This window comes from Pangasianodon hypophthalmus, chromosome 1 (assembly GCF_027358585.1).
Source record: "Pangasianodon hypophthalmus isolate fPanHyp1 chromosome 1, fPanHyp1.pri, whole genome shotgun sequence".
Classification (NCBI taxonomy): Eukaryota; Metazoa; Chordata; class Actinopteri; order Siluriformes; family Pangasiidae; genus Pangasianodon; species Pangasianodon hypophthalmus.
Genome location: NC_069710.1, coordinates 33,336,730 through 33,364,125, shown reverse-complemented (window position 1 = coordinate 33,364,125; position 27,396 = coordinate 33,336,730). Strand labels below are relative to the sequence as shown.

Below are 27,396 nucleotides of genomic sequence, written 5' to 3'. Positions count from 1 at the left end.
TATTAGTAGTAGTAGTAGTAGTAGTAGTAATAGTTAATAATATTGTTGTTGGGACAGGTCATGTGTTCCAAAAACCTTAATGCAAATAAATATTGTATTAGAAATTTTAATATATCTAAAATAAAGACAGCATATATATATATATATATATATATATATATATATATATATATATATATATATATATGTATATATATATATATATATATATATATATATATATATATATATATATATATATGTATATATATATATATATATATATATATATATATATATATATATATACACGATGTATACTACCACCACCATGCTTCACTCCTACTTACATATACTTGCATAAGTAGGAGTGAAGCATGGTGGTGGTAGTATTATATTTAGCGTTGCCATTGGTCTCTTCGTTGCTTCTGAATATTGAAATGGGAGAAAAAAATATAGCTTACAAAAGCATTTACAAGTAAAAACCTTAAAAGTTGTCACTGCATTCCCGGTAGAATCAGGTTTTGTTAGAGACCCTACTTAAATAAACAGAACCATGAAGACCAAAGAGCGAGCAGAACAAGTCCAGGGCAAAGTTCTGGAAAAGTATCAGCCAGGGTTTGGATATAAAAATCCCCCCAACATCCCACAGATCAACATTAAATCCATTATTATAAAATGTCCACCAACAGTTTTCTTGAGCGAGTAAAGAGGGGGTTAGTCAGAGAAGCAACCAAGAAGAGAAGAGTAACTCTGAATATGATGCTACCATCACCAGGCTTCACAGTGAGGGTGTGTGTTGAGCATGAAAATTATTACAGTATTAATCACTCTGGTAGATTTAATAGCTTAGAAATAAAAGTTAAAAATAAATAATTGTGAATTTTATTTATAAAGCACATTTAAATTGATATCCTTTGACCAAAGGACAGTACAAAGTGCTATATACTGTGGATTATAAACCTTACTGTCACGTAGCAAAATGATCTGCCTGACATTCCACATGCCTATAAAGGCTGATGTCCCATTGACAATTAACTCTTAATATGGTTTGTCAATACTGTAATTGAGATGTTCACATCAATAAAGCTCTCGAGATCTGTTCAGAAAATGAAGGTAGAAATGAGAGATTTGTCGGCGAGAGCCTTGCAGGTATTAATACAAATTAAACACCATTTAGCATGATGTATCTGTGCATTTTCCACACAGCACGGATGTGAGGAGAGCTCATGAGGTTATTAAACCCCCCCATACACACACACATATACACACACCACCAAGCAATATACCCCCTGCCCCCCCACCTCCCCACCCCCCCACTGTGAGTAAAGCTCAGAGGTTCCTCTGGAACAGCAGGGTGTATGGAGCTTATATCCTTCTCATTAGCAGCTTCAGGCTTCAGGCTCGTCTGTTTGAGAGATTACAGTGAAAGCAGAGCGTGGTTTATATTAGAAACAGAGCTCATAGCGTATCTCCGAGCTCAGTTCTGGGGCTGCAGTGGAGCCATCAATAATCTCCGGGTAATCTCGCGGGCACTGCCGAGCGAATGCTAATGAACGCCTGCTTCACACACGCCTCTGCAAGCACCACACTCTCTGCAAAGGTCTCGTAAATAATTAAAAAGTCTAACGACGGGTGTCAGGGTGGTAAATATCGTCTGTCAGCAGGGCACATCCCTCAGTAGCAGGGGATGGAAAAAAAACACATCTGTTTAGCTGAAAAGTTATTTTCGGAAAGTCTTTCACTTTTTTTGTGTGTCCAATCAAATCAGCTCCTCATGTTTTACTAAAAAAAGTACATCCAATCAAATTGAGTCCTCACATTTTATTAAAAAAATTTAATTTAAAACAAATGTACATCTAATCAAATCAGGTCCTCACATTTTATTTTAAAAAAAAATGTACGTCAGGTCAGGTCCTCATGTTTAATTCTAAAAATGTATGTTTAATCAAGTCAAGTTCTCATGTTTTATTAAAAAATGTATGTCCAATCAAATTGGGTCCTCACATTTTCTTTACAAAAAAAGTATGTCTAATCAAATCAGGTCCTCATGTTTTATTAAAAAAATGTACTGTCCAATCAAATCAGGTCCTGATATTTTATTAAAAAATGTATGTCTAATCAAATTGGGCTTTCCTGTTTTATTAAAAAAATGTACATCCAATCAAATCAGGTCCTGGTCTTTTATTAAAAACATGTATGTCTAATCAAATTGAGCCTCATGTTTCTGATTGGGAAACACTCTGCTTTAAAGACTCCCCCAGAGCCAGAAGGAGTCTCCAGTGTGAGCGCTGTATCACAGTCAGAGGTAAAGTTGAACTTTTCTGACATCTTCAGGACAGAGAAGTTTACTCTTTAAAAAGTTTGCAGTGTGATTCTTGAATAAATAGAAAATTGTAATGGTTGGCTAGTTGCTGTGGTATAAGAGGAATAAAACACTTGGGGATGTGCTGTTATAGGAAACTAATCAGTAGCTTCATCACACCACCCCGTCACCCCGTATTTTCCTCTAACAGCACCACACACACTGTTTATTACTTACTCATTGCCCACGGACAATAAAGTTACCTTGATCGATATAACCATCTCATTTTAAGCTAATGAAGCTGTGTGTGTTAGTGCTCAGTAAAACATTGATTGTGATCAGGAGGAGCCACGCTTCCATCTCCAATAAAACCCCTGGAGAAGGTTCCCATGGCATGCGTTAGCTGTAGAATCAGAGCGGCTTCCTGTTTACAGCCGCTCTAAGACACAAGCGGCGGTCAGGCGTAATATCCAACAGATCGATGCCGTTAACAGCTGGGACCGTCTGCACCTTCTGAGCATGCTCAGTGCGTCTCTTTGTGAGTTATACACCATCGATTTTTAGCAGGTCGATAAAACACTCTGGCGCGGTTATAGGAAGATGAGTGGCCTATCATATGCATTTCAGTGCAGCGCTGCACATTCCCAAAGCAATACACTGACTGGAACGTTTAAGAGGGAAGTGTGTGAAGTGAAGCCAGAAGAAGTCTTCCAAAGACAAGCTGAGCAAAATCCCAAAAGAGCACACAATCCAAAAAGCAGGCAAAGGGTTAAAATACCAAATTCATCTTACTCCAAATAGAACTTCTTTTTGGATGAGCAGTAATAAGGAAGTGATGAAGTTATGATCTCTAGCTACATATTGCCTCTAATGTATCTGTGCCATATTCAGAGTTGAGTTAAAGAGGATTTAACACCCAAAGTCTGTATTCAGACTTCAGATGTAACTACAGACTTAAACGCTATTCGGAAGTTACGCAAACGTTACGCACGTAGGGGCGGAGTTTATCTAAGACAGAGGCGTGTCTCAATTCAAATGACATTATTATTTAATTAATTAATAATACAATCCCTTTTTTCAGATGATCAGAGGAGACATCAGAGGAGATGCATCTTAATCAGAGACATTGCTTATCTCAAGGAATTTTTGATGGATAAAATTAAGAATGAACTTAATAGCTTATGCTTCAAGCCATGGACACGTTTTCTTTACAGGAGAGTGCAGCGAATGACCTAAATGATTATTTTATTAATTCAACACATCAAAATAGTGAATTAAAAGTGTGATAAAATCTGCTACATCCTGCATACACGTTATACTTTCATTCATTAAGTAACTGTCAGAGCACGATATAAAAAAATAAATGGAAATGTGAAATAACAGTTTGTACTGGATCAAGTGCTATTCTATGTGCTGCAGAATAATGAGTGTGGAAGCCATTTCGTTCCGTTCAGCCAGTGATAATTAGGACTAGGACTATTCATGCAGTAATATATTGGTTATATATTAGACTTCTATTAGAATTATTTCAACACTTGTCATCTTCTCATTCATATATCAACATATTAGTGTTTTATTTTATTTATTTTTTACTTAAACCGACTCTGAATATGTGGAACTTTCCCTGTGTGAATATTGTACCTTCTGACCTGAAGTCACTGACTGAATCCATATAGAATGAGCTTTTATATACATCATGGCAGTAATGTGTAATTTGTAATTGTTGTCATTGTCGTGTTACACTGTGTTTCATCTTACAGCCAGGTGTGTGTTTCAGCGCAGTGTTTGTGTTTATCAGTCATCTGAAGTGCAGTTAATCATGTTCATCCTCCACGACACACACACACACACACACGGATCAGAGGAATAAAAGCATGAAGATTCTTTGATCTCTGTTTGGATATCAATTGAATGAAAGTGAGAAGAAAATAAAAGAAGAAAAAAAAGAGCTGCAATGGTGCAAAAGTGCTGTTTAGACTAACAAGCTGGATCAGGATGCTCGAGCCAAAGAGACTCAGTGAGAGAAATGACGACCATGTGGAGTTTAAAGGGATATCTCTGAGTGTACTACATTAATAGTGCTGAATAATAAATCAGCTCAAACACTCCAACAGGTCTGCTCCCACACACACACACACACACACACACACTCATTATACCTGCATCCATTAGTACACCCAAGACCAAATGAGGAATAATAACAATATCTCTCTGATTTAAAAGAAGACCTAACATCATTTAGAATGTGTTTTCTATATTTTGATACAATTCTGTGTCCATAATGTCTCATATTAATGTCTATAATTCCTTCTATAATTTAGTATAATGTATTCTATGAATGTATGTAATGTCTATAATCTATTCTATTAACTTCTATATATGTCTCTTATAAACTGTCTAATGTCTATCTTCTAGAAAAGTCTCTAATTATTATAATGTTTAATGTAACTTTCATAATATCCATAATACACACACCATTCTAATGCATGTAATGTCGATTACGTCTTAAACTTCTTTAAAGTTTTCTATACATTTCTGTAAACGTCTGTAATGTCTAATTCCCTCTATAGATTTCCATAATATTTTCAAATAACTTCTGTAATGTCTATAATACAGCATGTTTATTTCTCTCATGTCTATAATGTCTCATAAACTTACTGTCTTCTAGAAATATTTTCTACTTTCTATAACATATAAACACTTATACTGTCTATAATGTCTTCTGTAGATACTGCTAATGTCTATCATACATTCTTCTCGTTATGATGCACTACTAAAATGTATATAATGTATATAATGTATATAATATTGAATAATATAATAATATAGAATAATATGTCATATATAATGTATATACAGTCTTCTAATAATATTTTCAATAATATTTATAATGTCTGTTTGTTTAAATGTCTGTCTATGATATCTTCTATAAACATCTATACAATTCTATAAAAGTTTCCCTGTAAACGGATATGTCAATAATTCCTTCTATAAAAGTTTTATGTAGACTTTAATGCCTTCTCTACATTGCTATATAAACTTCTATAATACTTTATATGCATTTCTATAAATGTTGATAATGTGTATAATGTAAATATTTATTATGTAAATGTCAGTAGTCTATAGAATACCTTTTTTTTTTAAACCTGTATGTCAATAATTTATTCCATGAACATCTGTGATCTCTTCCATTAACTTCTATAATGTTTATAATATCCAGAATGTCTGTCTGGTTTAAACATCTATGTCTGTGATATCATCTATGAACTTCTAAAACGTTTTCTTTACATTTCTGTAAAGTTCTGTAATGTCTATCATACCTTGTACAAAATTTCTCTAACATCTATAATGCATTTGATTAATGTCTGTTATGTATCTTATAGCTAAGTATATAGTTATAATGTATAATGTTGTATATAAAAATATTGGTAATGTTTATAATATATTCTATAATTTCTACACACTTCTACAATGTATATAATGTCTATATGGTCTTTTTTATAATACCAGTCTGTGTGTGTGATCTGTTCTATAAATTTCTGTACAAGCTCTATAATGTGTGTAATGCCTTCTATAAACTTGTATAATGTCTATAAAGTATTCTATTCACTCCAGTAAGGACTATCATGTTTCCTATAAAGTTTAATAAAGTCAACAATACATTCTATGAAGTTAGAAGAAGTTCTGTCTCTAAAATGTACTGTTTATAATGTTTATAATGGCTTTATAATGTATATAAATATGTATAATGTCAGTATGTTACATTTATAATGGCTTTATAATGTCTATAAATATGTATAATGTCAGTATGTTACATTTATAATGGCTTTATAATGTCTATAAATATGTATAATGTCAGTATGTTACATTTATAATGACTTTACAATGTCTATAAATATGTATAATGTCAGTATGTTACATTTATAATGGCTTTATAATGTCTATAAATATGTATAATGTCAGTATGTTACATTTATAATGGCTTTATAATGTCTATAAATATGTATAATGTCAGTATGTTACATTTATAATGGCTTTATAATGTCTATAAATATGTATAATGTCAGTATGTTACGTTTATAATGACTTTATAATGTCTATAAATATGTATAATGTCAGTATGTTACATTTATAATGGCTTTATAATGTCTATAAATATGTATAATGTCTGTATGTTACATTTATAATGACTTTATAATGTCTATAAACATGTATAATGTCAGTATGTTACGTTTATAATGACTTTATAATGTCTATAAATATGTATAATGTCAGTATGTTACATTTATAATGGCTTTATAATGTCTATAAATATGTATAATGTCAGTATGTTACATTTATAATGGCTTTATAATGTCTATAAATATGTATAATGTCAGTATGTTACGTTTATAATGACTTTATAATGTCTATAAATATGTATAATGTCAGTATGTTACATTTATAATGGCTTTATAATGTCTATAAATATGTATAATGTCTGTATGTTACATTTATAATGACTTTATAATGTCTATAAACATGTATAATGTCAGTATGTTACGTTTATAATGACTTTATAATGTCTATAAATATGTATAATGTCAGTATGTTACGTTTATAATGACTTTATAATGTCTATAAATATGTATAATGTCAGTATGTTACATTTATAATGGCTTTATAATGTCTATAAACATGTATAATGTCAGTATGTTACATTTATAATGGCTTTATAATGTCTATAAATATGTATAATGTCAGTATGTTACATTTATAATGGCTTTATAATGTCTATAAACATGTATAATGTCAGTATGTTACATTTATAATGACTTTATAATGTCTATAAACATGTATAATGTCAGTATGTTACATTTATAATGACTTTATAATGTCCATAAGCTTTTATAATGTCTCCAGGTGTTTTGTGAGCCAGCAGAGGGCAGGATTTATCTGATCAGTATGCAGATCCAGTACACACTCAGTGGCAGACTTACCTCTGATCTAAACTGCTATTATGTAATCATGGTAAACAGGAAGTGCTGTATAGCATATCACATTTCATTTTTATAACTAAGCCACTCATTTGCATCAGTTTGGCTTGTTTAAGAGGGCTAACGGTTAACTAAGCTCATACGGACTTGCACTTTTTTTCACCTGTAATATAAATCTCATCGTCTCACTGGCGTTGATAAATAAGTGTATTAGCTACTACCTCAGGAAGCTTCCTGAAAGTGTGTTTAGCTACAATATACATTTAACCGTGAGTGCGTGCTCACAGAGATGACTGCTTTTATTTCTTCAGATTAATTTCCTGTGTGTGTTTAAAATAATTTGCGCTTCACTGTAGTCTGAATAGCAAGAATGTGTGTGTCACTTGAAATATTGATGGAATTTGTAAATGTGTGCTGTCGACATGGGAAGACCAACGCACAACATTCTCACTCAAACAGGTTAGAATCGTAAGAACAGTGTTGCTAGGCAACAGGAAAATATAGCCGGATCCCAAGGATAATCTAGCTAATGACTGAGAATGTCAGATAGCTAGCTAAAACCTAGCTGTTAAATCAAATGCTTAAAATCATAAGCATTCAATCATCTATCTATCTCTATATCTATCTGTAGCTCATGTGTGTGTGTGTGTGTGTGTGTGTGTGTCTCACAGCAGTGTTTCCTCAGCAATGTGAAAAGCTTCTCACAGTACTAGAAAAGTGTAGAGCAGCGCTTCCAAAGCAATTTTGTTTAAAAGAAAAAAATTAGGGATAAATTTAAATAAAAAATTGATATCCAGATTTCTGTAAAGCTGCTTCGTGACAATATCATTGCTAAAAGCGCTATACAAATAAAACTGAATTGAATTGATTGACAGGGGAGTGTAACTCCATCCATCCCTCCCAGACAGTCATCATGATCATGTGATCATGATCTCGGCCCTCTGTTGTGCCACTCACGAGCCCAGGACCGTGAGTTATGGCAGTGATGTCACAGAAACACAAAACCCATTGTCACTCACATGTAAATACCACACATCAAAAATGTGCCCATTAAATAAAAACACAGCTTGTCTACCATTTTACAGCACTAGCTGTAGATCATGATTAAACACAATCTCATGAGAATCATAGTGTAGAAATTTAATTTGCTAATTCTTAAAAAACACACAACTCAAACTACTATTACTGTAAAACTGTGTATATGAAGGGCATATAAAATGGCAACAGTCCTAACTAGATGCAGTTTTGTTCATGCTCAGGCACAAAGATATGATCTCTCCAAATGCATTTTTTAAACCTTGCTATTTTAAGAGATCATCTCATTGTACTCAGAAGTTAATCACTTTTATGGCTACACTGCTAACAGCAAACTGGATACACCGAGTAATAGTTTAATATTTTAGATAAATGTTATAATAGCTAAACTGCAATACTAATTATGTTTACAATGAGGTCATTAGTATAAAAACTGGAGATATATTGGTATTACTCCACCTTTAACACAAGAGGATAAAATATTCTCACTAATCGCACCTTCATCCTCTCTCTCTCTCTCTCTCTCTCACGGGCAGTGAAATTACACGAGCTCTGCTAATCACCATTAGCACATAGCAGGAGGTGGAATAATATCATGCATGAATTCTCCACCACAGATTACAAGGACTAAATAATGCCTGTCACTGCGGCATGATGGGAAAGTGCTGGTGTGTGACACGGCCACTGGCAGCCATTACGACCCGACAGGAAAGTCACATAAAGCTGCTGCACTAAAGCCCTTCTGAAATAAGCTGGAGATTTTTATGGGAACATGGAGAAAAAAATATTTACATATTTCCAGATGTGTAAAAGTGGGTCACTTTGTGTACAGCTCTAACCACCGGCTTTACTGAAGTACATTTAAAACATTAAATATCTCCTCCTTCTTCGCCTCCATATAGGGAATGTGGAGGGATGAATTTTTTATGAATAAAATTCTGAAAGAACTTTGAAGAAGTAAGCTGTAAGTGCAGCAGATGAGCGCTGGGTCAGCTTCTCCTTCAAACTGTGGCCACTTTTTCTTTCCAGGAGAAAACACTGAATTAACACAAACATTGGCATTGGTATATTCATTTAAAAAAAAAATAGCAAATATAAATATAAAACATTTCACACACATATTACACTTTCATAACTTCAAATCAGTATTTCTTGTCTTCATTAATTTGTATGAGTAACTGTCAGAGCACAATATTAAAAAATAAAATGAGAATAATATGATGTGCTGGATCAAGTGCTAGTTTATAATCGGCTGAGTAATGAGTGTGGAAGCCATTTTGTCTGTATTTTCTATCCCTGATTTTTTTCACGTTTCACTGCAGTGGTCTAGACGCTATAGAACACCTCGGTCTCAGACACTTCTACTCCAGAAAAATCTGGCAACCTCGGTGGCGAGAATTACACACGAGTGATTTTAACCTGAATGTGGAGCTCAGAAAATCCACTTAAGCGTGTGCGTAACCTGACTCTGAATACCAGGAACTTTCCCGCATAAATATTAAAATATATTTTGGACTTATGTTGTGTACTCTGAATCAGCCTTAGAGTAATTCACAAAGCATTTTGGGACCTTAGAACAATCCAGAGAACAGAGAGTATGTTCTTAAGACATTTAGGAGAACTTGTAGCAATAAGATAAGTTCCTTCATGAGTTCCGACCCTGGTTCTAGCACAGACTATCAGACTAAAGCCTGTAAATAGTTCTCTATCCTGAGAGGCAGTTTGTGCTCAGATCATCAATCCCAGATGACTCAGTTTCTCCAGCTTACACTCCGAGTGTTTGCTCAATTAGGCGCTCTTTTTTCTCTACTTCCTCCTCCGGCTAATGAATAGCAGCTCAATGCAAATGTATCCGTTAGAAACAGGGTGAAGATTTTAATAAAGGTACTTCACACACCCCAGCACACTGCCATGCCTCGGACATCAACGCTCTTTTCCGTACGCTCCACTCTGGGACCTTCTGGGATAATTGTTATTTATAATGGATTGGAGGAATAATGAGGAAGTGATCAATAACTGGCACACTTCCTAGTGTACACTACTTAGTGTAACACATGTCTAAAAAGCTGCCACGCTGCTGTGAACTCTGAGCTGCAGCTCCACTCTCACTGACTGAAATCATTCCGATACAATACAGATACAGGCACGTACAGTGCACATCTCCTGCAGTGTGTGTAATCATGTCTACACACACACACACACACACACACACACACGTCTCACACCTCCTCCAGTCTACACACACACACACACACATGTCTCACACCTCCTCCAGTCTACACGCACACACACACACACCTGTCTCACACCTCCTCCAGTCTACACACACACACACTCACACACACACCTCCTCCAGTCTACACACACACACAAACACATGTCTCACACCTCCTCCAGTCCACACACACACACACACACACGTCTCACACCTCCTCCAGTCTACACACACACACACACACACACAAACACATACACACACACATGCCTCACACCTCCTCCAGTCCACACACACACACCCCTGTCTCACACCTCCTCCAGTCTACACACACACCTGTCTCACACTTCCTCCAGTCTACACACACACACACACACACCTGTCTCACACCTCCTCCAGTCTACACACACACCTGTCTCACACCTAATCCAGTCTACACACACACACCTGTCTCTCACCTCCTCCAGTCTACACACACACACACACGCACACACACAGACCTGTCTCACACCTCCTCCAGTCTACACACACACACACACGCACACACACAGACCTGTCTCACACCTCCTCCAGTCTACACACACACACACACCTGTCTCACACCTCCTCATTCGTTCCTCATCTCTTATCACATTAACGGTGAAGAAGAGGTTAAAGCTCCAGGCATCAGCTGCTTTTACACACTCAGTGAGAGATTCTTTCTTTCATTGTGACCGTTATGATGCAATCTGCTGTCCTTTCTGCGACAGAATACTCAGAAATTTGCCTAAGGAACTTGCATAGATGCTGCAGAACACTGTAGGTAAAAGGTGTGAATCTCCCGGGGACTGCAGACTTTCTCTGAGCGAGAGAAACATGCTTTGTGTTATTTTCAGAAAAAGCTGAAAGTTTCAGCAACTTTTTTTCAATAAGCTTCTGTAGTGTGTGTTGCTGCTTGGGTGGATGTGGTGCTGTATTTCAGGCAGCATCAATTTAACCATCAGCTCAAATTCACATCATGCAGATTCCCAGCTGGAGGTGTTTATCAGGACTGGGATCCTGTGGGACCCCAGAAATGTTGAGGTCGCGGGGTATTTTTTTCTGTCACACTTTTTATAGTTCTCATGTGGAGTGGCTTTTTCACCAGATATGTTTTATACACATCCAGTCTAGCCTTAGTGACTGGTCTAAATATTGCAAATAAAAACTGCTGATGTGAGATTGTTTTTCATTTTAAACAAACCCTGTTAACAGTGTTGCAATTGCTAATTTGTTTCTGCGAAGGTGGATAGGCAGGTGGTGCAAGAGCTTGCCGGGTGGTGGGCGGAGTCAGAGTATGGAGTTTTTCATCTGGCTCTCTTATGCAAATTTTGGAAATACAAATTAAAATACCTGAATGGAAAATTCTGAAATTAAAAAAAGGCTAAACATTGCAAAAAAAAGGACATAAGAAGTCGTGGTCACAGATTCACAGTGTCTGAAGAAGGAGGAGGAGGGTGTGGTCACAGTGTCTGAAGAAGAAGGAGGAGGAGGGTGTGGTCACAGTGTCTGAAGAAGAAGGAGGAGGAGGGTGTGGTCACAGTGTCTGAAGAAGAAGTAGGAGGAGGGTGTGGTCACAGTGTCTGAAGAAGAAGGAGGAGGGTGTGGTCACAGTGTCTGAAGAAGAAGGAGGAGGAGGGTGTGGTCACAGTGTCTGAAGAAGAAGTAGGAGGAGGGTGTGGTCACAGTATCTGAAGAAGAAGGAAGAGGGTGTGGTCACAGTGTCTGAAGAAGGAGGAGGAGGAGGGTGTGGTCACAGTGTCTGAAGAAGAAGGAGGAGGGTGTGGTCACAGTGTCTGAAGAAGAAGGAAGAGGGTGTGGTCACAGTGTCTGAAGAAGGAGGAGGAGGGTGTGGTCACAGTGTCTGAAGAAGAAGGAGGAGGGTGTGGTCACAGTATCTGAAGAAGAAGGAGGAGGGTGTGGTCACAGTGTCTGAAGAAGAAGAAGAAGGAGGAGGGTGTGGTCACAGTTTCTGAAGAAGAAGGAGGAGGGTGTGGTCACAGTGTCTGAAGAAGGAGGAGGAGGAGGGTGTGGTCACAGTGTCTGAAGAAGAAGGAGGAGGGTGTGGTCACAGTGTCTGAAGAAGAAGGAAGAGGGTGTGGTCACAGTGTCTGAAGAAGGAGGAGGAGGGTGTGGTCACAGTGTCTGAAGAAGAAGGAGGAGGGTGTGGTCACAGTGTCTGAAGAAGAAGGAGGAGGAGGGTGTGGTCACAGTGTCTGAAGAAGAAGGAGGAGGGTGTGGTCACAGTGTCTGAAGAAGAAGGAAGAGGGTGTGGTCACAGTGTCTGAAGAAGGAGGAGGAGGGTGTGGTCACAGTATCTGAAGAAGAAGGAGGAGGGTGTGGTCACAGTGTCTGAAGAAGGAGGAGGAGGAGGGTGTGGTCACAGTGTCTGAAGAAGAAGGAGGAGGGTGTGGTCACAGTGTCTGAAGAAGAAGGAAGAGGGTGTGGTCACAGTGTCTGAAGAAGGAGGAGGAGGGTGTGGTCACAGTGTCTGAAGAAGAAGGAGGAGGGTGTGGTCACAGTGTCTGAAGAAGAAGGAGGAGGAGGGTGTGGTCACAGTGTCTGAAGAAGAAGGAGGAGGGTGTGGTCACAGTGTCTGAAGAAGAAGGAAGAGGGTGTGGTCACAGTGTCTGAAGAAGGAGGAGGAGGGTGTGGTCACAGTATCTGAAGAAGAAGGAGGAGGGTGTGGTCACAGTGTCTGAAGAAGAAGGAGGAGGGTGTGGTCACAGTGTCTGAAGAAGAAGGAGGAGGGTGTGGTCACAGTGTCTGAAGAAGAAGGAAGAGGGTGTGGTCACAGTGTCTGAAGAAGAAGGAGGGTGTGGTCACAGTGTCTGAAGAAGAAGGAAGAGGGTGTGGTCACAGTGTCTGAAGAAGGAGGAGGAGGGTGTGGTCACAGTGTCTGAAGAAGAAGGAAGAGGGTGTGGTCACAGTGTCTGAAGAAGAAGGAGGGTGTGGTCACAGTTTCTCCTGAACAAATAGGGTGTGGTCACAGTGTCTGAGGAAGAAAGATTGCGTGGAACCATGTGGGCGTGGTCACTCAGCCCTACTCTTCTTATCTCTCAGACAGACTGAGCATGTTTTCTCCTGTGCGCTGAAATAATGAGAAAGAAGCCAAATTGCAGAAACATGAAGCTGTACAGCTCAGATCAGTCCACCATTAGTGTGACATATATCACGTCCATAAGAGAGAGACAGAGAGAGAGAGAGAGAGAGAGAGGGAGAGAGAGAGAGAGAGGCAGAGAGGCAGAGAGAGAGACAGAGAGGCAGAAAGATAGAGAGGGAGAGACAGAGAGAGAGAGAGAGAGAGAGAGGGAGAGAGAGAGAGAGAGAGAGAGGTAAAAAGATAGAGAGAGAGAGAGAGAGAGAGAGGCAGAGAGAGAGTGAGACAGAGAGGTAGAGAGAGACAGAGAGAGAGAGAGAGGGAGAGAGAGAGAGAGACAGAGAGAGAGCTGGAGAGAGAGAGAGAGAGGGGGGGGGGAGGCAGATAGAAAGAGAGAGAGACAGAGGGGGGGAGAGGCAGATAGAGAGAGAGAGAGAGAGAGAGACAGATAGAGAGAGAGAGAAACAGAGAGAGAGAGATGTATCAGGAGAAACAGAGCTGTATGAAACACACTGCTCATCTCAGTGAATTTCTCTGAATATTCACAGAGCCCTCTAGTGGTCTGTACCTCCATCATCTGAAATCAACTGCATGGCTGTGTTTTAGAGAGCAGCTGCACCTGAGACGGGTTGAACATCATCTCTCAAAAAGTTTCCATCTCTCACGAGTCTGCTTAAACTTCCCCATAAACTCTCCAAACTCTTCCAATATGAGCTTTCTGATTTTATAGATCCGAGTCTTTCCCATTCAACAGAGACTTTCACATCTGAGATTAGAGGATAACATGATACCTGGAAATGTTTAGCTACAGAACCTGTGTGCTAAGCTAGATAACTAACAAAATGCTGGTTGCTATAGTAACATAATATTTATAGTTATAAGTACATATGTTTAAAGAAAGCAGCAGGAAAATGATGTAGACTGAGACTCTGAAACTGAAATTGATCCGGGACAATTGTCAGCTAGTTCACTAGCAGTTAGCGAGTTAGCTAGCTAGGTTAGCTAATGTTAGTGATGTTATGGAATGTGAAATGGAGGGAGGAGATGGGGGCGTGTCCAAATTTGCATTTTCATGTATATTCATATGACCTGGCATTTCTGAAGGTGTAGAGACATTCCTTTAAAAAAAAAAAGAAACTATTATGAAAAATATAATTTTTAAGGTTTAAGCTTTTTAATAATATTTAAATTTTTAATAGTATATAAAAATTATTGTATTTTATAATTAAAAAAATGTTATAGATGATATAATATATTACAAAATAAATAACAATGTTTATTTTTATTTAATTGCAAGAAAAATACAGTGCATTAAAATATGTTCATGGATCAGAACATATAATTAATAATTAATTTAAATAAAATAACCGATAGATAATGATTATTTAAAATATTAGAAAATCTTAATATTATTTAGGGTTATTAATATTATATAAACACACACACACACACATTGCTGGTGTCATGTTGTTAAAATAAAGTCCGAGCGATGGTGCGCTAAGCGCTAACACACTGGAGAAATGTTAGCGTGGGTCAGATTAGTCTTCATGCCTGAGCAGCAGAGCGGGATAAAGAGTGTAAATAATGCAGTGGGCTTTAACCGCCTTTAGAGGACAAGACACACTCCTCTGTCTGTGTTATATCAGTGTGTGTGTGTGTGTGTGTGTGTGTGTGTATTATCTGACAAGCTTCCTGAGCAGCCCCTTGATAATAAGTAGATTATGATAAAGGTTATTTGTCACCTCCTGTAAAATATCACTGTGTCTCACTCACAGTGATCCCTTAAAGTCATCTTAAGCCGCACACACACACACACACACACACACAGGTGACAGGACATATTCTCAAAGGGTTCACAGATAACACACTTACTCACACTTCTCTGTGTGATAATAATCACTCCAGTGCTGCGGTGTCTCCGCCATATTTAACACTGATACCACACACACACACATACACACACACACACACACACACACACACACACACACACACACCCTGTTACGCACCATGGTTGTACATGCATGTGAATATTAGCGAGTGTTTAATGGTAGATAGAATATTACAAGTAGCTACGCTGTATTCACTACTTGCTACTTGCATACAATATCTTTACGATGCATACTGTTTACACACACATACACACACACACACACACACACACACACACACACACACACACCCTGTTACGCACCATGGTTGTACATGCATGTGAATATTAGCGAGTGTTTAATGGTAGATAGAATATTACAAGTAGCTACGCTGTATTCACTACTTGCTACTTGCATACAATATCTTTACGATGCATACTGTTTACACACACACACACACACACACACACACACACACACACACACACACACACACACACACACACACACACACACACACACACACACACACACACACACACACACTTCTAAGTGTGGAGGCACTGAGAAACTAGAACTTGTATAGACATGTGAATCAGGGTGAAATGAGACACAGGTGATAGTGGTTAGGACATGTGATGTTCGGGGGCTGATGGGAAGTGTAGTTCAGCGCCCCTTTTGGCACTATCATAACATAGTGCTCAATATTCTTTTTATTTCTTTCCCACTTTTGTACAAATAATGTAGAAATATCTGTAGAACGTAATAAAAATAATGATTTACGCCATGGCCTCAGCACAAGTGTAGCACATGGCTGAGAAATCCCAATCACAAAACTGAGTTATGATCCAGAATGCTTGTTTGTGTGTGAACTCGCCTCTTGGCACCCCAGATGGCACTTTACCATGTTTTATCTACCCCAGAGGCACCCTATAGGGCACTTTACCATGTTTTGTCTACCATAGAAGCACCTTAGATGTCACTTTATTACATTTTATCTACCTTAAAGATACCCTAGAGGGCACTTTATCACATTTTATCTACCTTAGAGATACCCTAGAGGGCACTTTATCACATTTTATCTACCTTACAGATACCCTAGAGGCACTTTATTGCATTTAATCTACCATATTGGCGTCCTAGTGTGCATTTTTGTCACCGTTTATCTACCATAGAGGGCGCTTTATCACATTTTATCTACCGTAGTGGCACCCTAGAGAGTACTGTCATGTTTTATCTACCATAGAGACACCCTAGAGGGCACTTTATCACATTTAATCTACCAGATTGGCATCTGAGAATGCATTTTTGTCACATTTTATCTACCATAAAGTGCATTTTTGTCAGTATATTTCTGAGACAGTAATGTGGACTACGGGCTGAAGCATTGTACACACTTATTTACAGTTCATTTCGAAATGCTTGTTTTTCTTTATTTGAGATTGACTTTGTGGCTAAAGTTAATGAAGGATCCAGATCAGAGTTAGTGCCTGATGTGCTGCTAATACAGATCACTGCATGCTTTTTAAAACTACTCAGAGTGTGAGTGGAAAGGAAGAAAATGTGATGGCTGAAAAAGTCAGCAGGATTTTCCAGGTGCCGCAATTTAACATTATGTTAATCACCCAAAGTGTATTTCTGCACATGTTGATCCATTATTTATCAGCCCTTTAATGAAATCAGAGTTTGAGATTTGCATGTCCTAAGCCAAGAACAGAGCGTGCAGAACAGCAGACGCTTATTTCCAGGTCGACTGAAATGTTCGGCAGTGACATATTTTTCAGATTCAGATTCATGAATATTTAATTGACTTTGTGTGGCGAAATAAATAGAAGCAATTAAAAGACCAGTCAAGATTTCAGTGTTTAAGATCAATTTTATGGTAAAAAAAAAAAGCAAAACAAAATAAAAAGTGTTTCCTTTTTTTTCCTTTTTAACAAACAACAATGAATACCATGTACATTCAACCAATGACCATTCTTCTGACTACTAAAACAAGGTCTCTCAAGAGTTCTTTGGATTGTTAATGGGTCTAGTTCTAGTTCTTAAAGGGTTCTCTTTGGAACCATTTCTGAAAGGCACCTTTTCACTTAAAGAGTCTTCAGTTAAAACAGATTGTAACCAGTGAAACTGAGTCCCACAGCATCTACACTATTACAAAACTGGTTCTCTGAGGGTTCGTTGGATGGTTAATGTTTTAGTTTTCTTAAGCAGTCCTATCTGGAACCTTTTCATGAAAGGTTCCCTCTCTGAAATGGTTCATCAAGGGTTCTTTGGGTACTAGTTCTTAAGGTTTTTTTAAATTTAAGAGATCCCTTTAAAGATTCTCCTAGGAAGCATTTTTTTTTTACATTTACAGCATCTGGCAGACATCCTTACCCAGAGCATCTTACATTTATCTCATTTATACGACTGAGCCTTGCTCAAGATCCCAGCAGTAGCAGATTAGCAGGATTGGGACATGAACTCACAAGCTTCTAATAAGTAGTCCAACATCTTAACCACTGAGCTACCATTGCCACTGGGTCTGTTAACCAGTTAATAACAGGAACCAGATTAGTAACACACCTGTTCATTCAGTTACCAGGTGGGTTCTTTAGTTTGTCCCTCTGGGGAATCATAAAGGTTTCCCTTTCAGAAGTAGTTCCTTAAAGAGTCTTTGGATGGTTAATGGTTCTAGTTTTAATTTTTTGTTTTTTGTTTTTAATTGGAACCATTCTGAAAGGGAGACCTTTAAAGATTCCTTTAGGAACCATTTCCTCTAAAGTAAAACAGAATTCATCTAGTGAAATTGGTTCCAACAGGAATTACACTATTATATATATATATAAAAAAAAGGTTCCTTGAGGGTTCTTTGGATGTTTAAAAATTCTAGGTTTCATAAGGGGTTCTATTTGGGACTATTTCTGATTCCCCAGAGAGAAGAATTCAGCCAGTGTTGAATTGCTCGAGGGTTCTTTAGTGGATTAATGGTTCTAGTTTTCTTAGGTGGTTCTATTTGGAAATTTTTGGTTTATGGTTCTAGTTTTCGTAAAAGGTACTATTTGGAAACGTTTCTGAAAGGCAAACCTTTAGTCAAGTCGATCTTTATCTTCCTCACAGCCACAGACAGTGTGCAGTACACAGAGGGACAAACTGAAGAACCCAGTTGGTAACTGACTGAACGTGGGTGTGTTATAAAACCAAGTTCCACACTGACAGACTTTTCAGGTCCAAACATTCATTCTCCTGAGGGACTCGTTAAAACACTCCGGAGCTTCGATGTGTACACAATATACTACGTGGGTCACTGAACAAAACAAACAGCTCACACTGTCGGAGTAATAATAACTCTGATACACTCTTAGAAAACACTCTGAACTTGTTAACTCTACGTGTTAGCTTGACTCTGATTGGTTCCTTTCTAAACTCTAATCAGTTCATCTGCTGGTTACAGTGATAATTCCATACAAATCCTACAAACATTTAACCATTTCTCTTTGAGATACCGCACTAATGAGAATCTCGGATGGACGCACAGGCGGAGAACCCAAACTTTACGCCTCCGCCACCTAGTGACGGAGAGAAAAAGGATTCAAAATGTGTGTGATCGTTGATATGTTGAAGTTTTCTGTAAGGAGAAATGTGTTTATTTGGCATTTATGGAAGGAGTCTCCAGTGTCAGTGCTTTGTAACAGTCAGAGGTTTTCCGACATCTTCAGGACGGAGGAGTTTATTCTTTTTTTGCAGTTTCTCAGTAACATGACAAGCTGCGTTTTTTGTCTTATTAACATCAAGAGAGAGAAAAAAAAGAGATGCTGGTGAGGGAACGACTGTTTATGGCTGCTATATCGTAAGTGACAACAGGAACTAACTTGTTTTAAAGACATTTTAAAGACATAAATGTAACTATAAACAGATAAAAAGAGTGACACAGTGTGTTTTATTCCTTATCCAGTTGCAGCAGTGTTTCAGTAAGCTCTTTTAATACAGTACTCCTATCACACAGGCTAGTGTATTGTGTTATATTATTTCTCTTTTTTTGTACAAATTAGAGAAACACTTTACAGTGTAATGTGTGTGTGTGTGTGTGTGGTGAATTAACTGCCATGATGTAGTGGATATACACAGCTTTCAGTATGGTGCAGAGAGAAAAAAACTTATAAAAGGGTTTTTGCTTAATTTAAACAGTTTTGTTTGGGGCTTCTTAACATATGTGTCTGAGCAACTGGGCACACACACACACACACACACACACACACACACACAGGATGCTAAATACCAGCAGAGAGAATACCAGTATGGCACCATCTGTGTCTTCAATGCTTCACTGGTGATCAAAACGACAACAGTGAGTGCTGTTTCAGCCACACACACACACACACACACACACATATACAATTCTCATACACAACCAGAACCAAAAAGAAGAGTAACATGCAGCACACACACAGAGGCCCACAAGGACAACATCAGTCTCAGTAAGAAGAGTTACAGCCCTAAAATAGAGTTACACTACTATTTTATAAGATCACTATTTGGCAGGAGGACATGCTTTTTATCTTCTCAAATTGTGAAAAATGTCTACTATGCATGAATATTATTCCACAATCCAGCATCCTGACATCTGAGCTTAGTCTCAAGTAAAAGCTAATCAGAATCTGAGAAGAAAAAAAAAAAAAAAAACGGAAGCGAGGCTGGAAATTCACTGAAGTTCACTTGATCAAGCCACTTACTTTCCCTCCTGTGGAGCATCTCCTGTACGCATTCGTTACTCCTACGGTTTGGTTCATATTCACACCTGTTTCAGTGCTGCAACATACACACACACACACACACACACACACACACTGTAATGTAATAATCACATAAATTGACATTTCCTTCATTAATACAGTGTGAAGTTAATGATAAGAAATAGAGAGAAACCCAACCTGCTCGTTAATCCTTTAATCCACTCTTCGTTCTCCAACTTCTCTCGTGTGTTTCGATTTTTCTGGGTTTAGATTAAACCTGGAAAAAAAAATCCAGAAAACAAAATTTTGTCTGTCTTCTGTGGTCCAGAGTTTATCGCATCCCAAACAAATCCATAGGAGATGCAGCAGGAAACTTTAGAGCTGTGACCACAGGTTCTTCCCTGATACCTCCATTCTTATACACACACATACACACACATACACACACACACACGTGGTGAGACAGTGAAGGAAGCGGTGCATGTGAGGGAGTGTGTGGATAATGCTGATGTGTGTGTGTGTGTGTGTGTGTGTGTTTGTGTGTGGATGCTGATGCAGATGCGGCTGAGGAGCACAGTGAAGACTAAACACTGCAGAAGAATCTCCCTGCACTACGGAAAGCCAAAGAGTTCAAAAAGTGTTCAGAAACACGCTGAGTGTATCACACACACACACACACACACACACACACACACACACACACACCCACACACACACACATCAGCAGTTTCTTTTTAACGATGTTTCTGAGCTGATGTGAGTCAACACATGTGAGTCAACATACAACACATGCTTATTACAAACATGCAAATAAAAACTTATTACACTGTATACACTACACACTATACACTATACACCATACAATAAACACTTAACACTATACACTACACATTATACACTATACACTACACACTAAACATTATACACTACACACTATACACTATACACCATACAATAAACACTTAACACTATACACTACACATTATACACTATACACTACACACTAAACATTATACACTATACCTTATACACTATACATTATACACTATATACTACACACTATACACTACACATTATACACTATACACTACACACTATACACTACAGACTACACAGTATACACTATAGACTATACACTATACACTATATACTACATGCTATACACCATACAATAAACACTTAACACTATACATTATACACTATACACTACAGACTATACACTACACACTATACACTATATACTACATGCTATACACCATACAATAAACACTTAACACTATACATTATACACTATACACTACACACTATATACTACATGCTATACACCATACAATAAACACTACACACTAAACATTATACACTATACCTTATACACTATACACTACAGACTACACAGTATACACTACAGACTATACATTAAACACTACACACCAAACATTATACAATATACACTACAGACTATACACTAAACACTACACACTATACATTATACACTATACACTACACACTATACACTACAGACTATACACTAAACACTACACACTATACATTATACACTATACACTATACACTACAGACTATACACTAAACACTACACACTATACATTATACACTATAAACTACACACTATACACTACACACTATACACTATACACTACACACTACACACTATACACTATACACTATACACTACAGACTATACACTAAACACTACACACTATACACTACACATTATACACTACACACTATACACTACACACTACACACTGCACACAGAAGAGCTAATAACATTTGCCAGGATTGACAGGTTTCAGCGATATTAGCAGTCCAGCTACATCTCACAATCCACACGAAAGACCTGAAACTAGACCAAAACATTTGGGCATCAAAAAGAGAAACTTTTTCTCAGTGTTTAGGTGGGGAATCAAAGTCACCGTGGTGCACACACATTTATGATATACAGACATTATACCCTCCATAATCCCACTTTCCCTCTCCCAGTATTTTCAGTATATCTTAAACGGTTCTGTACATCATACACACTGCCTGCACTTGCATTTTGCTTTTGTTTGGAGAAATTTATTAGATTTAATTCAGATTATTTGCTATAACACATGATCTTGGCAGCTGTGGAGTATTTTTAAACTAGCCCAATCTGGCAACCCAGCCATTATCTGCCCTGTCTGCAACTCCTCTCCTGAGCATGGGGTAGCGTGATTCCTGCCCCGGTGGGCCTCTATTTATTAACCCTTGTTGATGGGAATGCAGTTCCCATTTTTGACCACTAGGCAATAATAACTCCGTAGAGCTAAATGGTGCAGTCAGCATGCTGAAAGATGATTATACAACATCTAGAAAGGCGAGAACATCAACAGAACATTGGATTGTATCTGTCAAAGAGCAAATCATTCTAATCGTTTGGTCACTCAAAAGACGTAATTAATATTTGAACAGAGCTTAAAATGTATAGAGCTGTGAATGAGGACTTTTTGAAGATTAATATTTGTTGACTAACTGATATAAATGGTGTTGTAGTGTTGTCAGCAAATTTTAAAGTGCTTCTCGCACTCCTGGCCACGCCCCTTCAACTACCTTTAGCCCAGAAGTGCGCAGTCCACTGCACTGGAACTGTGAAGTGTGACATTTCAGGCCGAGCCTGTATCTATTCAGTGAAACATCTGAATAAAACACGCTTCAGCAAAGCTTTCATTGTGAATTGGCCTTTACACACTTTAAATTACACTCCATCTGAAGTTCAGCCATGCTTCTGGGCACCTCATAACCTGTCTCTCTCTCTCTCTCTCTCTCCCTCTCTCTCCCTCTCTCTCTCTCGACCCCTGGAGTCTTCTCAGTAATTGCTACACACAAACCAGCCATGAAATCAAGACTAAATTAATTATGTGAACTGAAGCTCTTCTCATCTTAATTCATGAAGAACCCAGAAAGATCAAAAAGTATATTATGATAAGATTGTCCTTACATCAACCTAATGGCAAAAAAGGAGCATCCAGAAGGTCATAAATCATTATCACAACATTAAATGTAACTATAAACAGATAAAAAGTATATTGGATCTTGCTTTTTGAACTCTGCTGTTGATTATTTTACTATTACAGCATGTCCAAAAGGGTTTCATTCCTTACTTTCGGTAGGTGTGCACCTTGAGATTTGAGTGTAACTCGGTGTGAATGATGATTTCTGTGAAGTGTAGAGGAGATTTGTACAGAAATTGCCATGAAATATAAATTCTGATGGACAGATGGTGCAGAAGGAGTTGTTAAAGTGACCAGAGAGTGTTTATGCCTCGGGGGTTGCAGGTTTCTCAGTGTGTTTGCTGGAGGGAATCTGCTGTCTGCAGAACATGATCTCAAACAGAGGAACAGCTGCACGTACATCACGAGCCTCAATGCAAATGTGACTTAATGAGGCTGATATTAAGGTTTTTTTTTTTACTAAATCTGAAGCTCATCATGTAGATGTGTGAGGAGAATATTGTGGTTTAAGAGATGTTGTGAAATGGTGGGAATGTTCAACCACAGAGCCGTCAAAAAGCTTAGGACCCAAGAGGAAATGCACAAAAAGATTTGTACTTATATATAACTTTAAAAATAACTTTATATATAATAAAAAATGAAGTTCTATGTTAAATGAAGAACTGAAATGAAGAGGGCTGTGTCAGACGAAGCAGAGAGCATTCGTATGGCTGATATACTCTTACATTCCCAGTAGGTTTCACGCTAATGAAAAGAAAATGCTGCGTACAGAATAAAGTGTGTAATTAAACTGTACTTTTCTTTAGTCAACTGCAGCTTCGAAATAATTTAAAAAGCCTTGTTTAATGCTGAATTTCTTCGTTAGATGTGAGAAAATTGATGTATTTGTGCGTGACACAATCAGCACCATGAAAAACTGGCATTATATTCTCCCTTATATATTCTGCCAAGGATCTTAAATGGCTTTGTTTCATTACATAAACAGTTATATATAAGAGAATGAGTGGACCAATTCTTTAACACAAGTACATCCGTAAGTGCTATTCAGACGGGATTAGTCTCCTGGACATGCTGTATGTGTGTGAAGTAACACTGCTGAAGGAGGTGTGTAGAAATTAGGATAGATAAATCACAGTTCGCTATGTACGTAAGTTCATCACACTAAAACCTCCAAGTGTACGACACACACCTCATTTTAATACACACTCATTGGTTTGATCTCTATTATGAGTGGTTGTTGTAGGGGGCGTGGCTGATTGTTATTAGGTCACGTGACTATAACATGGCTGTAGTCTGGATTTGTGCTCAGAGCCGAAATAACGTCCCCATCGCTTCTCTGACACGTCCTTTTAAACATCATCTCTATTATTGTTCTGCATTTTAAATGTTTGGTTTTGGTGAGAGACGACAGAAAAGAGAAAAGAGAACAGTAGGCAATACGGTATAACGCAACCTTTACCAACATGTCAACTGAGACGAGATCTCTTGTTTTCTCTACTGAGATTTTTACAGAAGGTGAAACACGGCGTAATCATTTCACACGTGTGTACGCACAGGCTATAAATACATGACTGACCTGACAGATTGAAATTAGAATCCCAGAGCTATTTCAGTACTAATTACATTACACACCTCCACATTGAAAACTAATCCAGTCTAAATAGAGCTTAACAGTAACACTCGACACTCATGCTGAGTTTTAACATATCGCTGAAAAGTAGCGCAATTCTGTGGGAAAGCAATAGACCTGGCAACACTGGCTATAAAACCTGGATTTGAGCTTTGGGGTAAATTACATCTAAATCCGTCCAGACTTTTTTGTGCATTCCTGTGCGTTTTGGTTCGTGTAACAAACTCCAAGATGAACAATGAGGAGGCGGGAACCGAGTGAACTCAAACGTGACGCATAATAATAAACAGAACTCAAACGTAACAGAAACCACAAACGTAGCACACACGTAAAACATGCTTGCGTGCGTGCGTCTCTCTCTCTCTCTCTCTCTCTCTCTCTCTCTCTCTCTCTCAGGGATTTCCAGCCTCTCCGTTATCACTCTCTCCCACTGGTTAGACAACTCAGTGGCAGGCGTGTGTCCTCACAGCCTGGCTCCTCCCTCCTCCTCCTCATCACAGCTCGTTTGCGAGAACGTATTCAGTACACCTGACCCTCAGTGTCATGCAGAGATCAGGACGGTCATTTCAGCTCTCTTTCAGCTCTTTCTGTTCAAGTTTCAAGTTTATTTGTCGAACGTCAGTGACAGTTGTACGTTGAAATGCTTGTTGTGAAGCTCAGATGCTCTACATCAGAAGATAAAAGGGGGGAGGAGAGACGAAAGAGGGGAAAAGAAATTATTTATAAGAGAGTATAAAAAGCAGATGAAACAGTAGTAGCATTTAAACTAGATAGCATTTAAATAAAAAAAAAAGGAGTGAAAGTAGATATAGTAGTTTGTGTAGTTTGTAATAAATATGATCGATATGTCAGTATATTGCACAGAGACAGGACTTAGTCTTTAGCAGCAGTAAGGTGGTAAAAATGCCCTTAGAAATACTGCAACATGTCCAAAAGTGACAGAAGAATGTGAAAAGCTTGTCCATGAGTGTCCTTGAGCTGTCGGTGAGGTGAGCAGTGTGTGGGAGGGAGTGGGAGGGAGTGGAGGGATGACTGACAGAGAGGAAGAAGGAGTAATGACTGGATTAGAGTTTATTCAGGATCCTGATGGTGTGCAGGTAGAAACTGTTCTTCAGCCTGCTGCTTCTGGATTGAGTGCTGCGGTACCATCTGCCTGATGCCAGTCTGCAGTCTGCGAAACAGTCCGCGTGCTGCCTGATTGCGGTCTGTGGTGATTTTACGAGCATTCCTCAGACACCGTGTGTGGAAGATGTCCTAGAAACAGTTTTTGCTAGGCAGATTAATTCGCATGAACACATGATTTTTGAGAATGATGAACACACAGTTATATGGAAACACAAAGTTAAAGTCTGTCGTATAGCTCTCGTGCTGTTTCGGATGTCACGTGCCTCACAGTTAAACGTGTGGAGAGAAAATAAAGACGCCAATCAGATTCGAATATCTTTTACATGAGATGGGAGGACGCCAACACGACACGCTGTTAGAAACTTTACCAGAAAAGGATACTTCTTCATTCCCCTCAGTCTTTATTAATGCACTTACTGTAATGAGCTAACTAGCTTGTCATAGTTTGGAGTTTAATTATGCTCCAGGAGCTGGAGTTAATGACATTTCTGAGCAAAAAAAAAAAAAAAAACACAGGACCGGGCGGTATACTGGAGGTTTCAGTTATCCAGTAGATTTGCTAATGAATTTCAGATTTCTCTTCACCCCCAGAGTGATAAGAAGAGAGAATAAACAGAGAGAAGTTTCTGCATAATAAACAGATTAAAATACATGCAATCCATTATTAACTCCTCTTCTGTACAGCTGGAGGAACTCCTGGTTCCAAGGTAAAATGTGTAAATCTAATAAAAAAACTGCAAACTAGCATAGATATTTTCAATGCTGAGGTGCTTATGGTGAACAACAGACGGCTCTATATCTGGATAAATGGTTTCGAAATGAAACATCGCTCATTAATCATCTTATCTCAGGAGATGCTTTGAGAAATCATCTTGCAAATTGAATTTCTCTTTAAGAGTAGTAACCTGACAGAACACTGACATCTTTTCATATCTGAAAATCAAACTGGAAAACGAATAATGAAAAACGGAACTCATTTTAAACAGTACAGTGTTTACACACACACACACACACACACACACAGAGCTCATTCATCATTCTCATCTCAGTGGCTATGTGGGGAAAAGATTTTTTTTTCCCTCTAAAGCAAATGTATATAACGTTTAAGGAGAGAGTTGTGCCAGAACGTGGCTTTGCTTGAAACACACCAGAGCAATGTTTAAGAAAGTAAGAAAGTAAGGAGAAGATGAGGAAACAAGGAAACCCTGACAGGTCCTTCTGATGTTTCTACAGTACGTATGAGTGAACCATGAAATGTAGGATCCAACAACAGAGTGTTTCGCTATCAGACCAGGTTCAGAGCAGAACCTTTTGAGGAGGCTGAAGAACCTTAATTATTCAATCAACCCTTCTGTGGTCTCTTCCTGCTTCTCAAATGGGATGGGAATGAGATATGTACAGGAATTTCTTAATAACATGGGCAGCTCAGCGATC

At 38.2% G+C, this 27,396-nt stretch overlaps 1 protein-coding gene across 1 annotated transcript in view; it reads right to left on the bottom strand.

The window, feature by feature from the left end:
- Positions 1–20,674, bottom strand: part of LOC113547554 (dipeptidyl aminopeptidase-like protein 6) — a 190,613-nt gene extending 169,939 nt beyond the window's left edge. The window contains exons 1-2 of the mRNA XM_026947941.3: positions 20,413–20,674; positions 20,215–20,290 (exon numbers count right to left, since the gene is read on the bottom strand). Of these exons, the coding sequence (XP_026803742.3) occupies positions 20,215–20,271 (57 nt within the window). The 5' untranslated portion in view covers positions 20,272–20,290; positions 20,413–20,674. The remainder of the gene's footprint in view (positions 1–20,214; positions 20,291–20,412) is intronic.
- Positions 20,675–27,396: the final 6,722 nt, after the last annotated feature.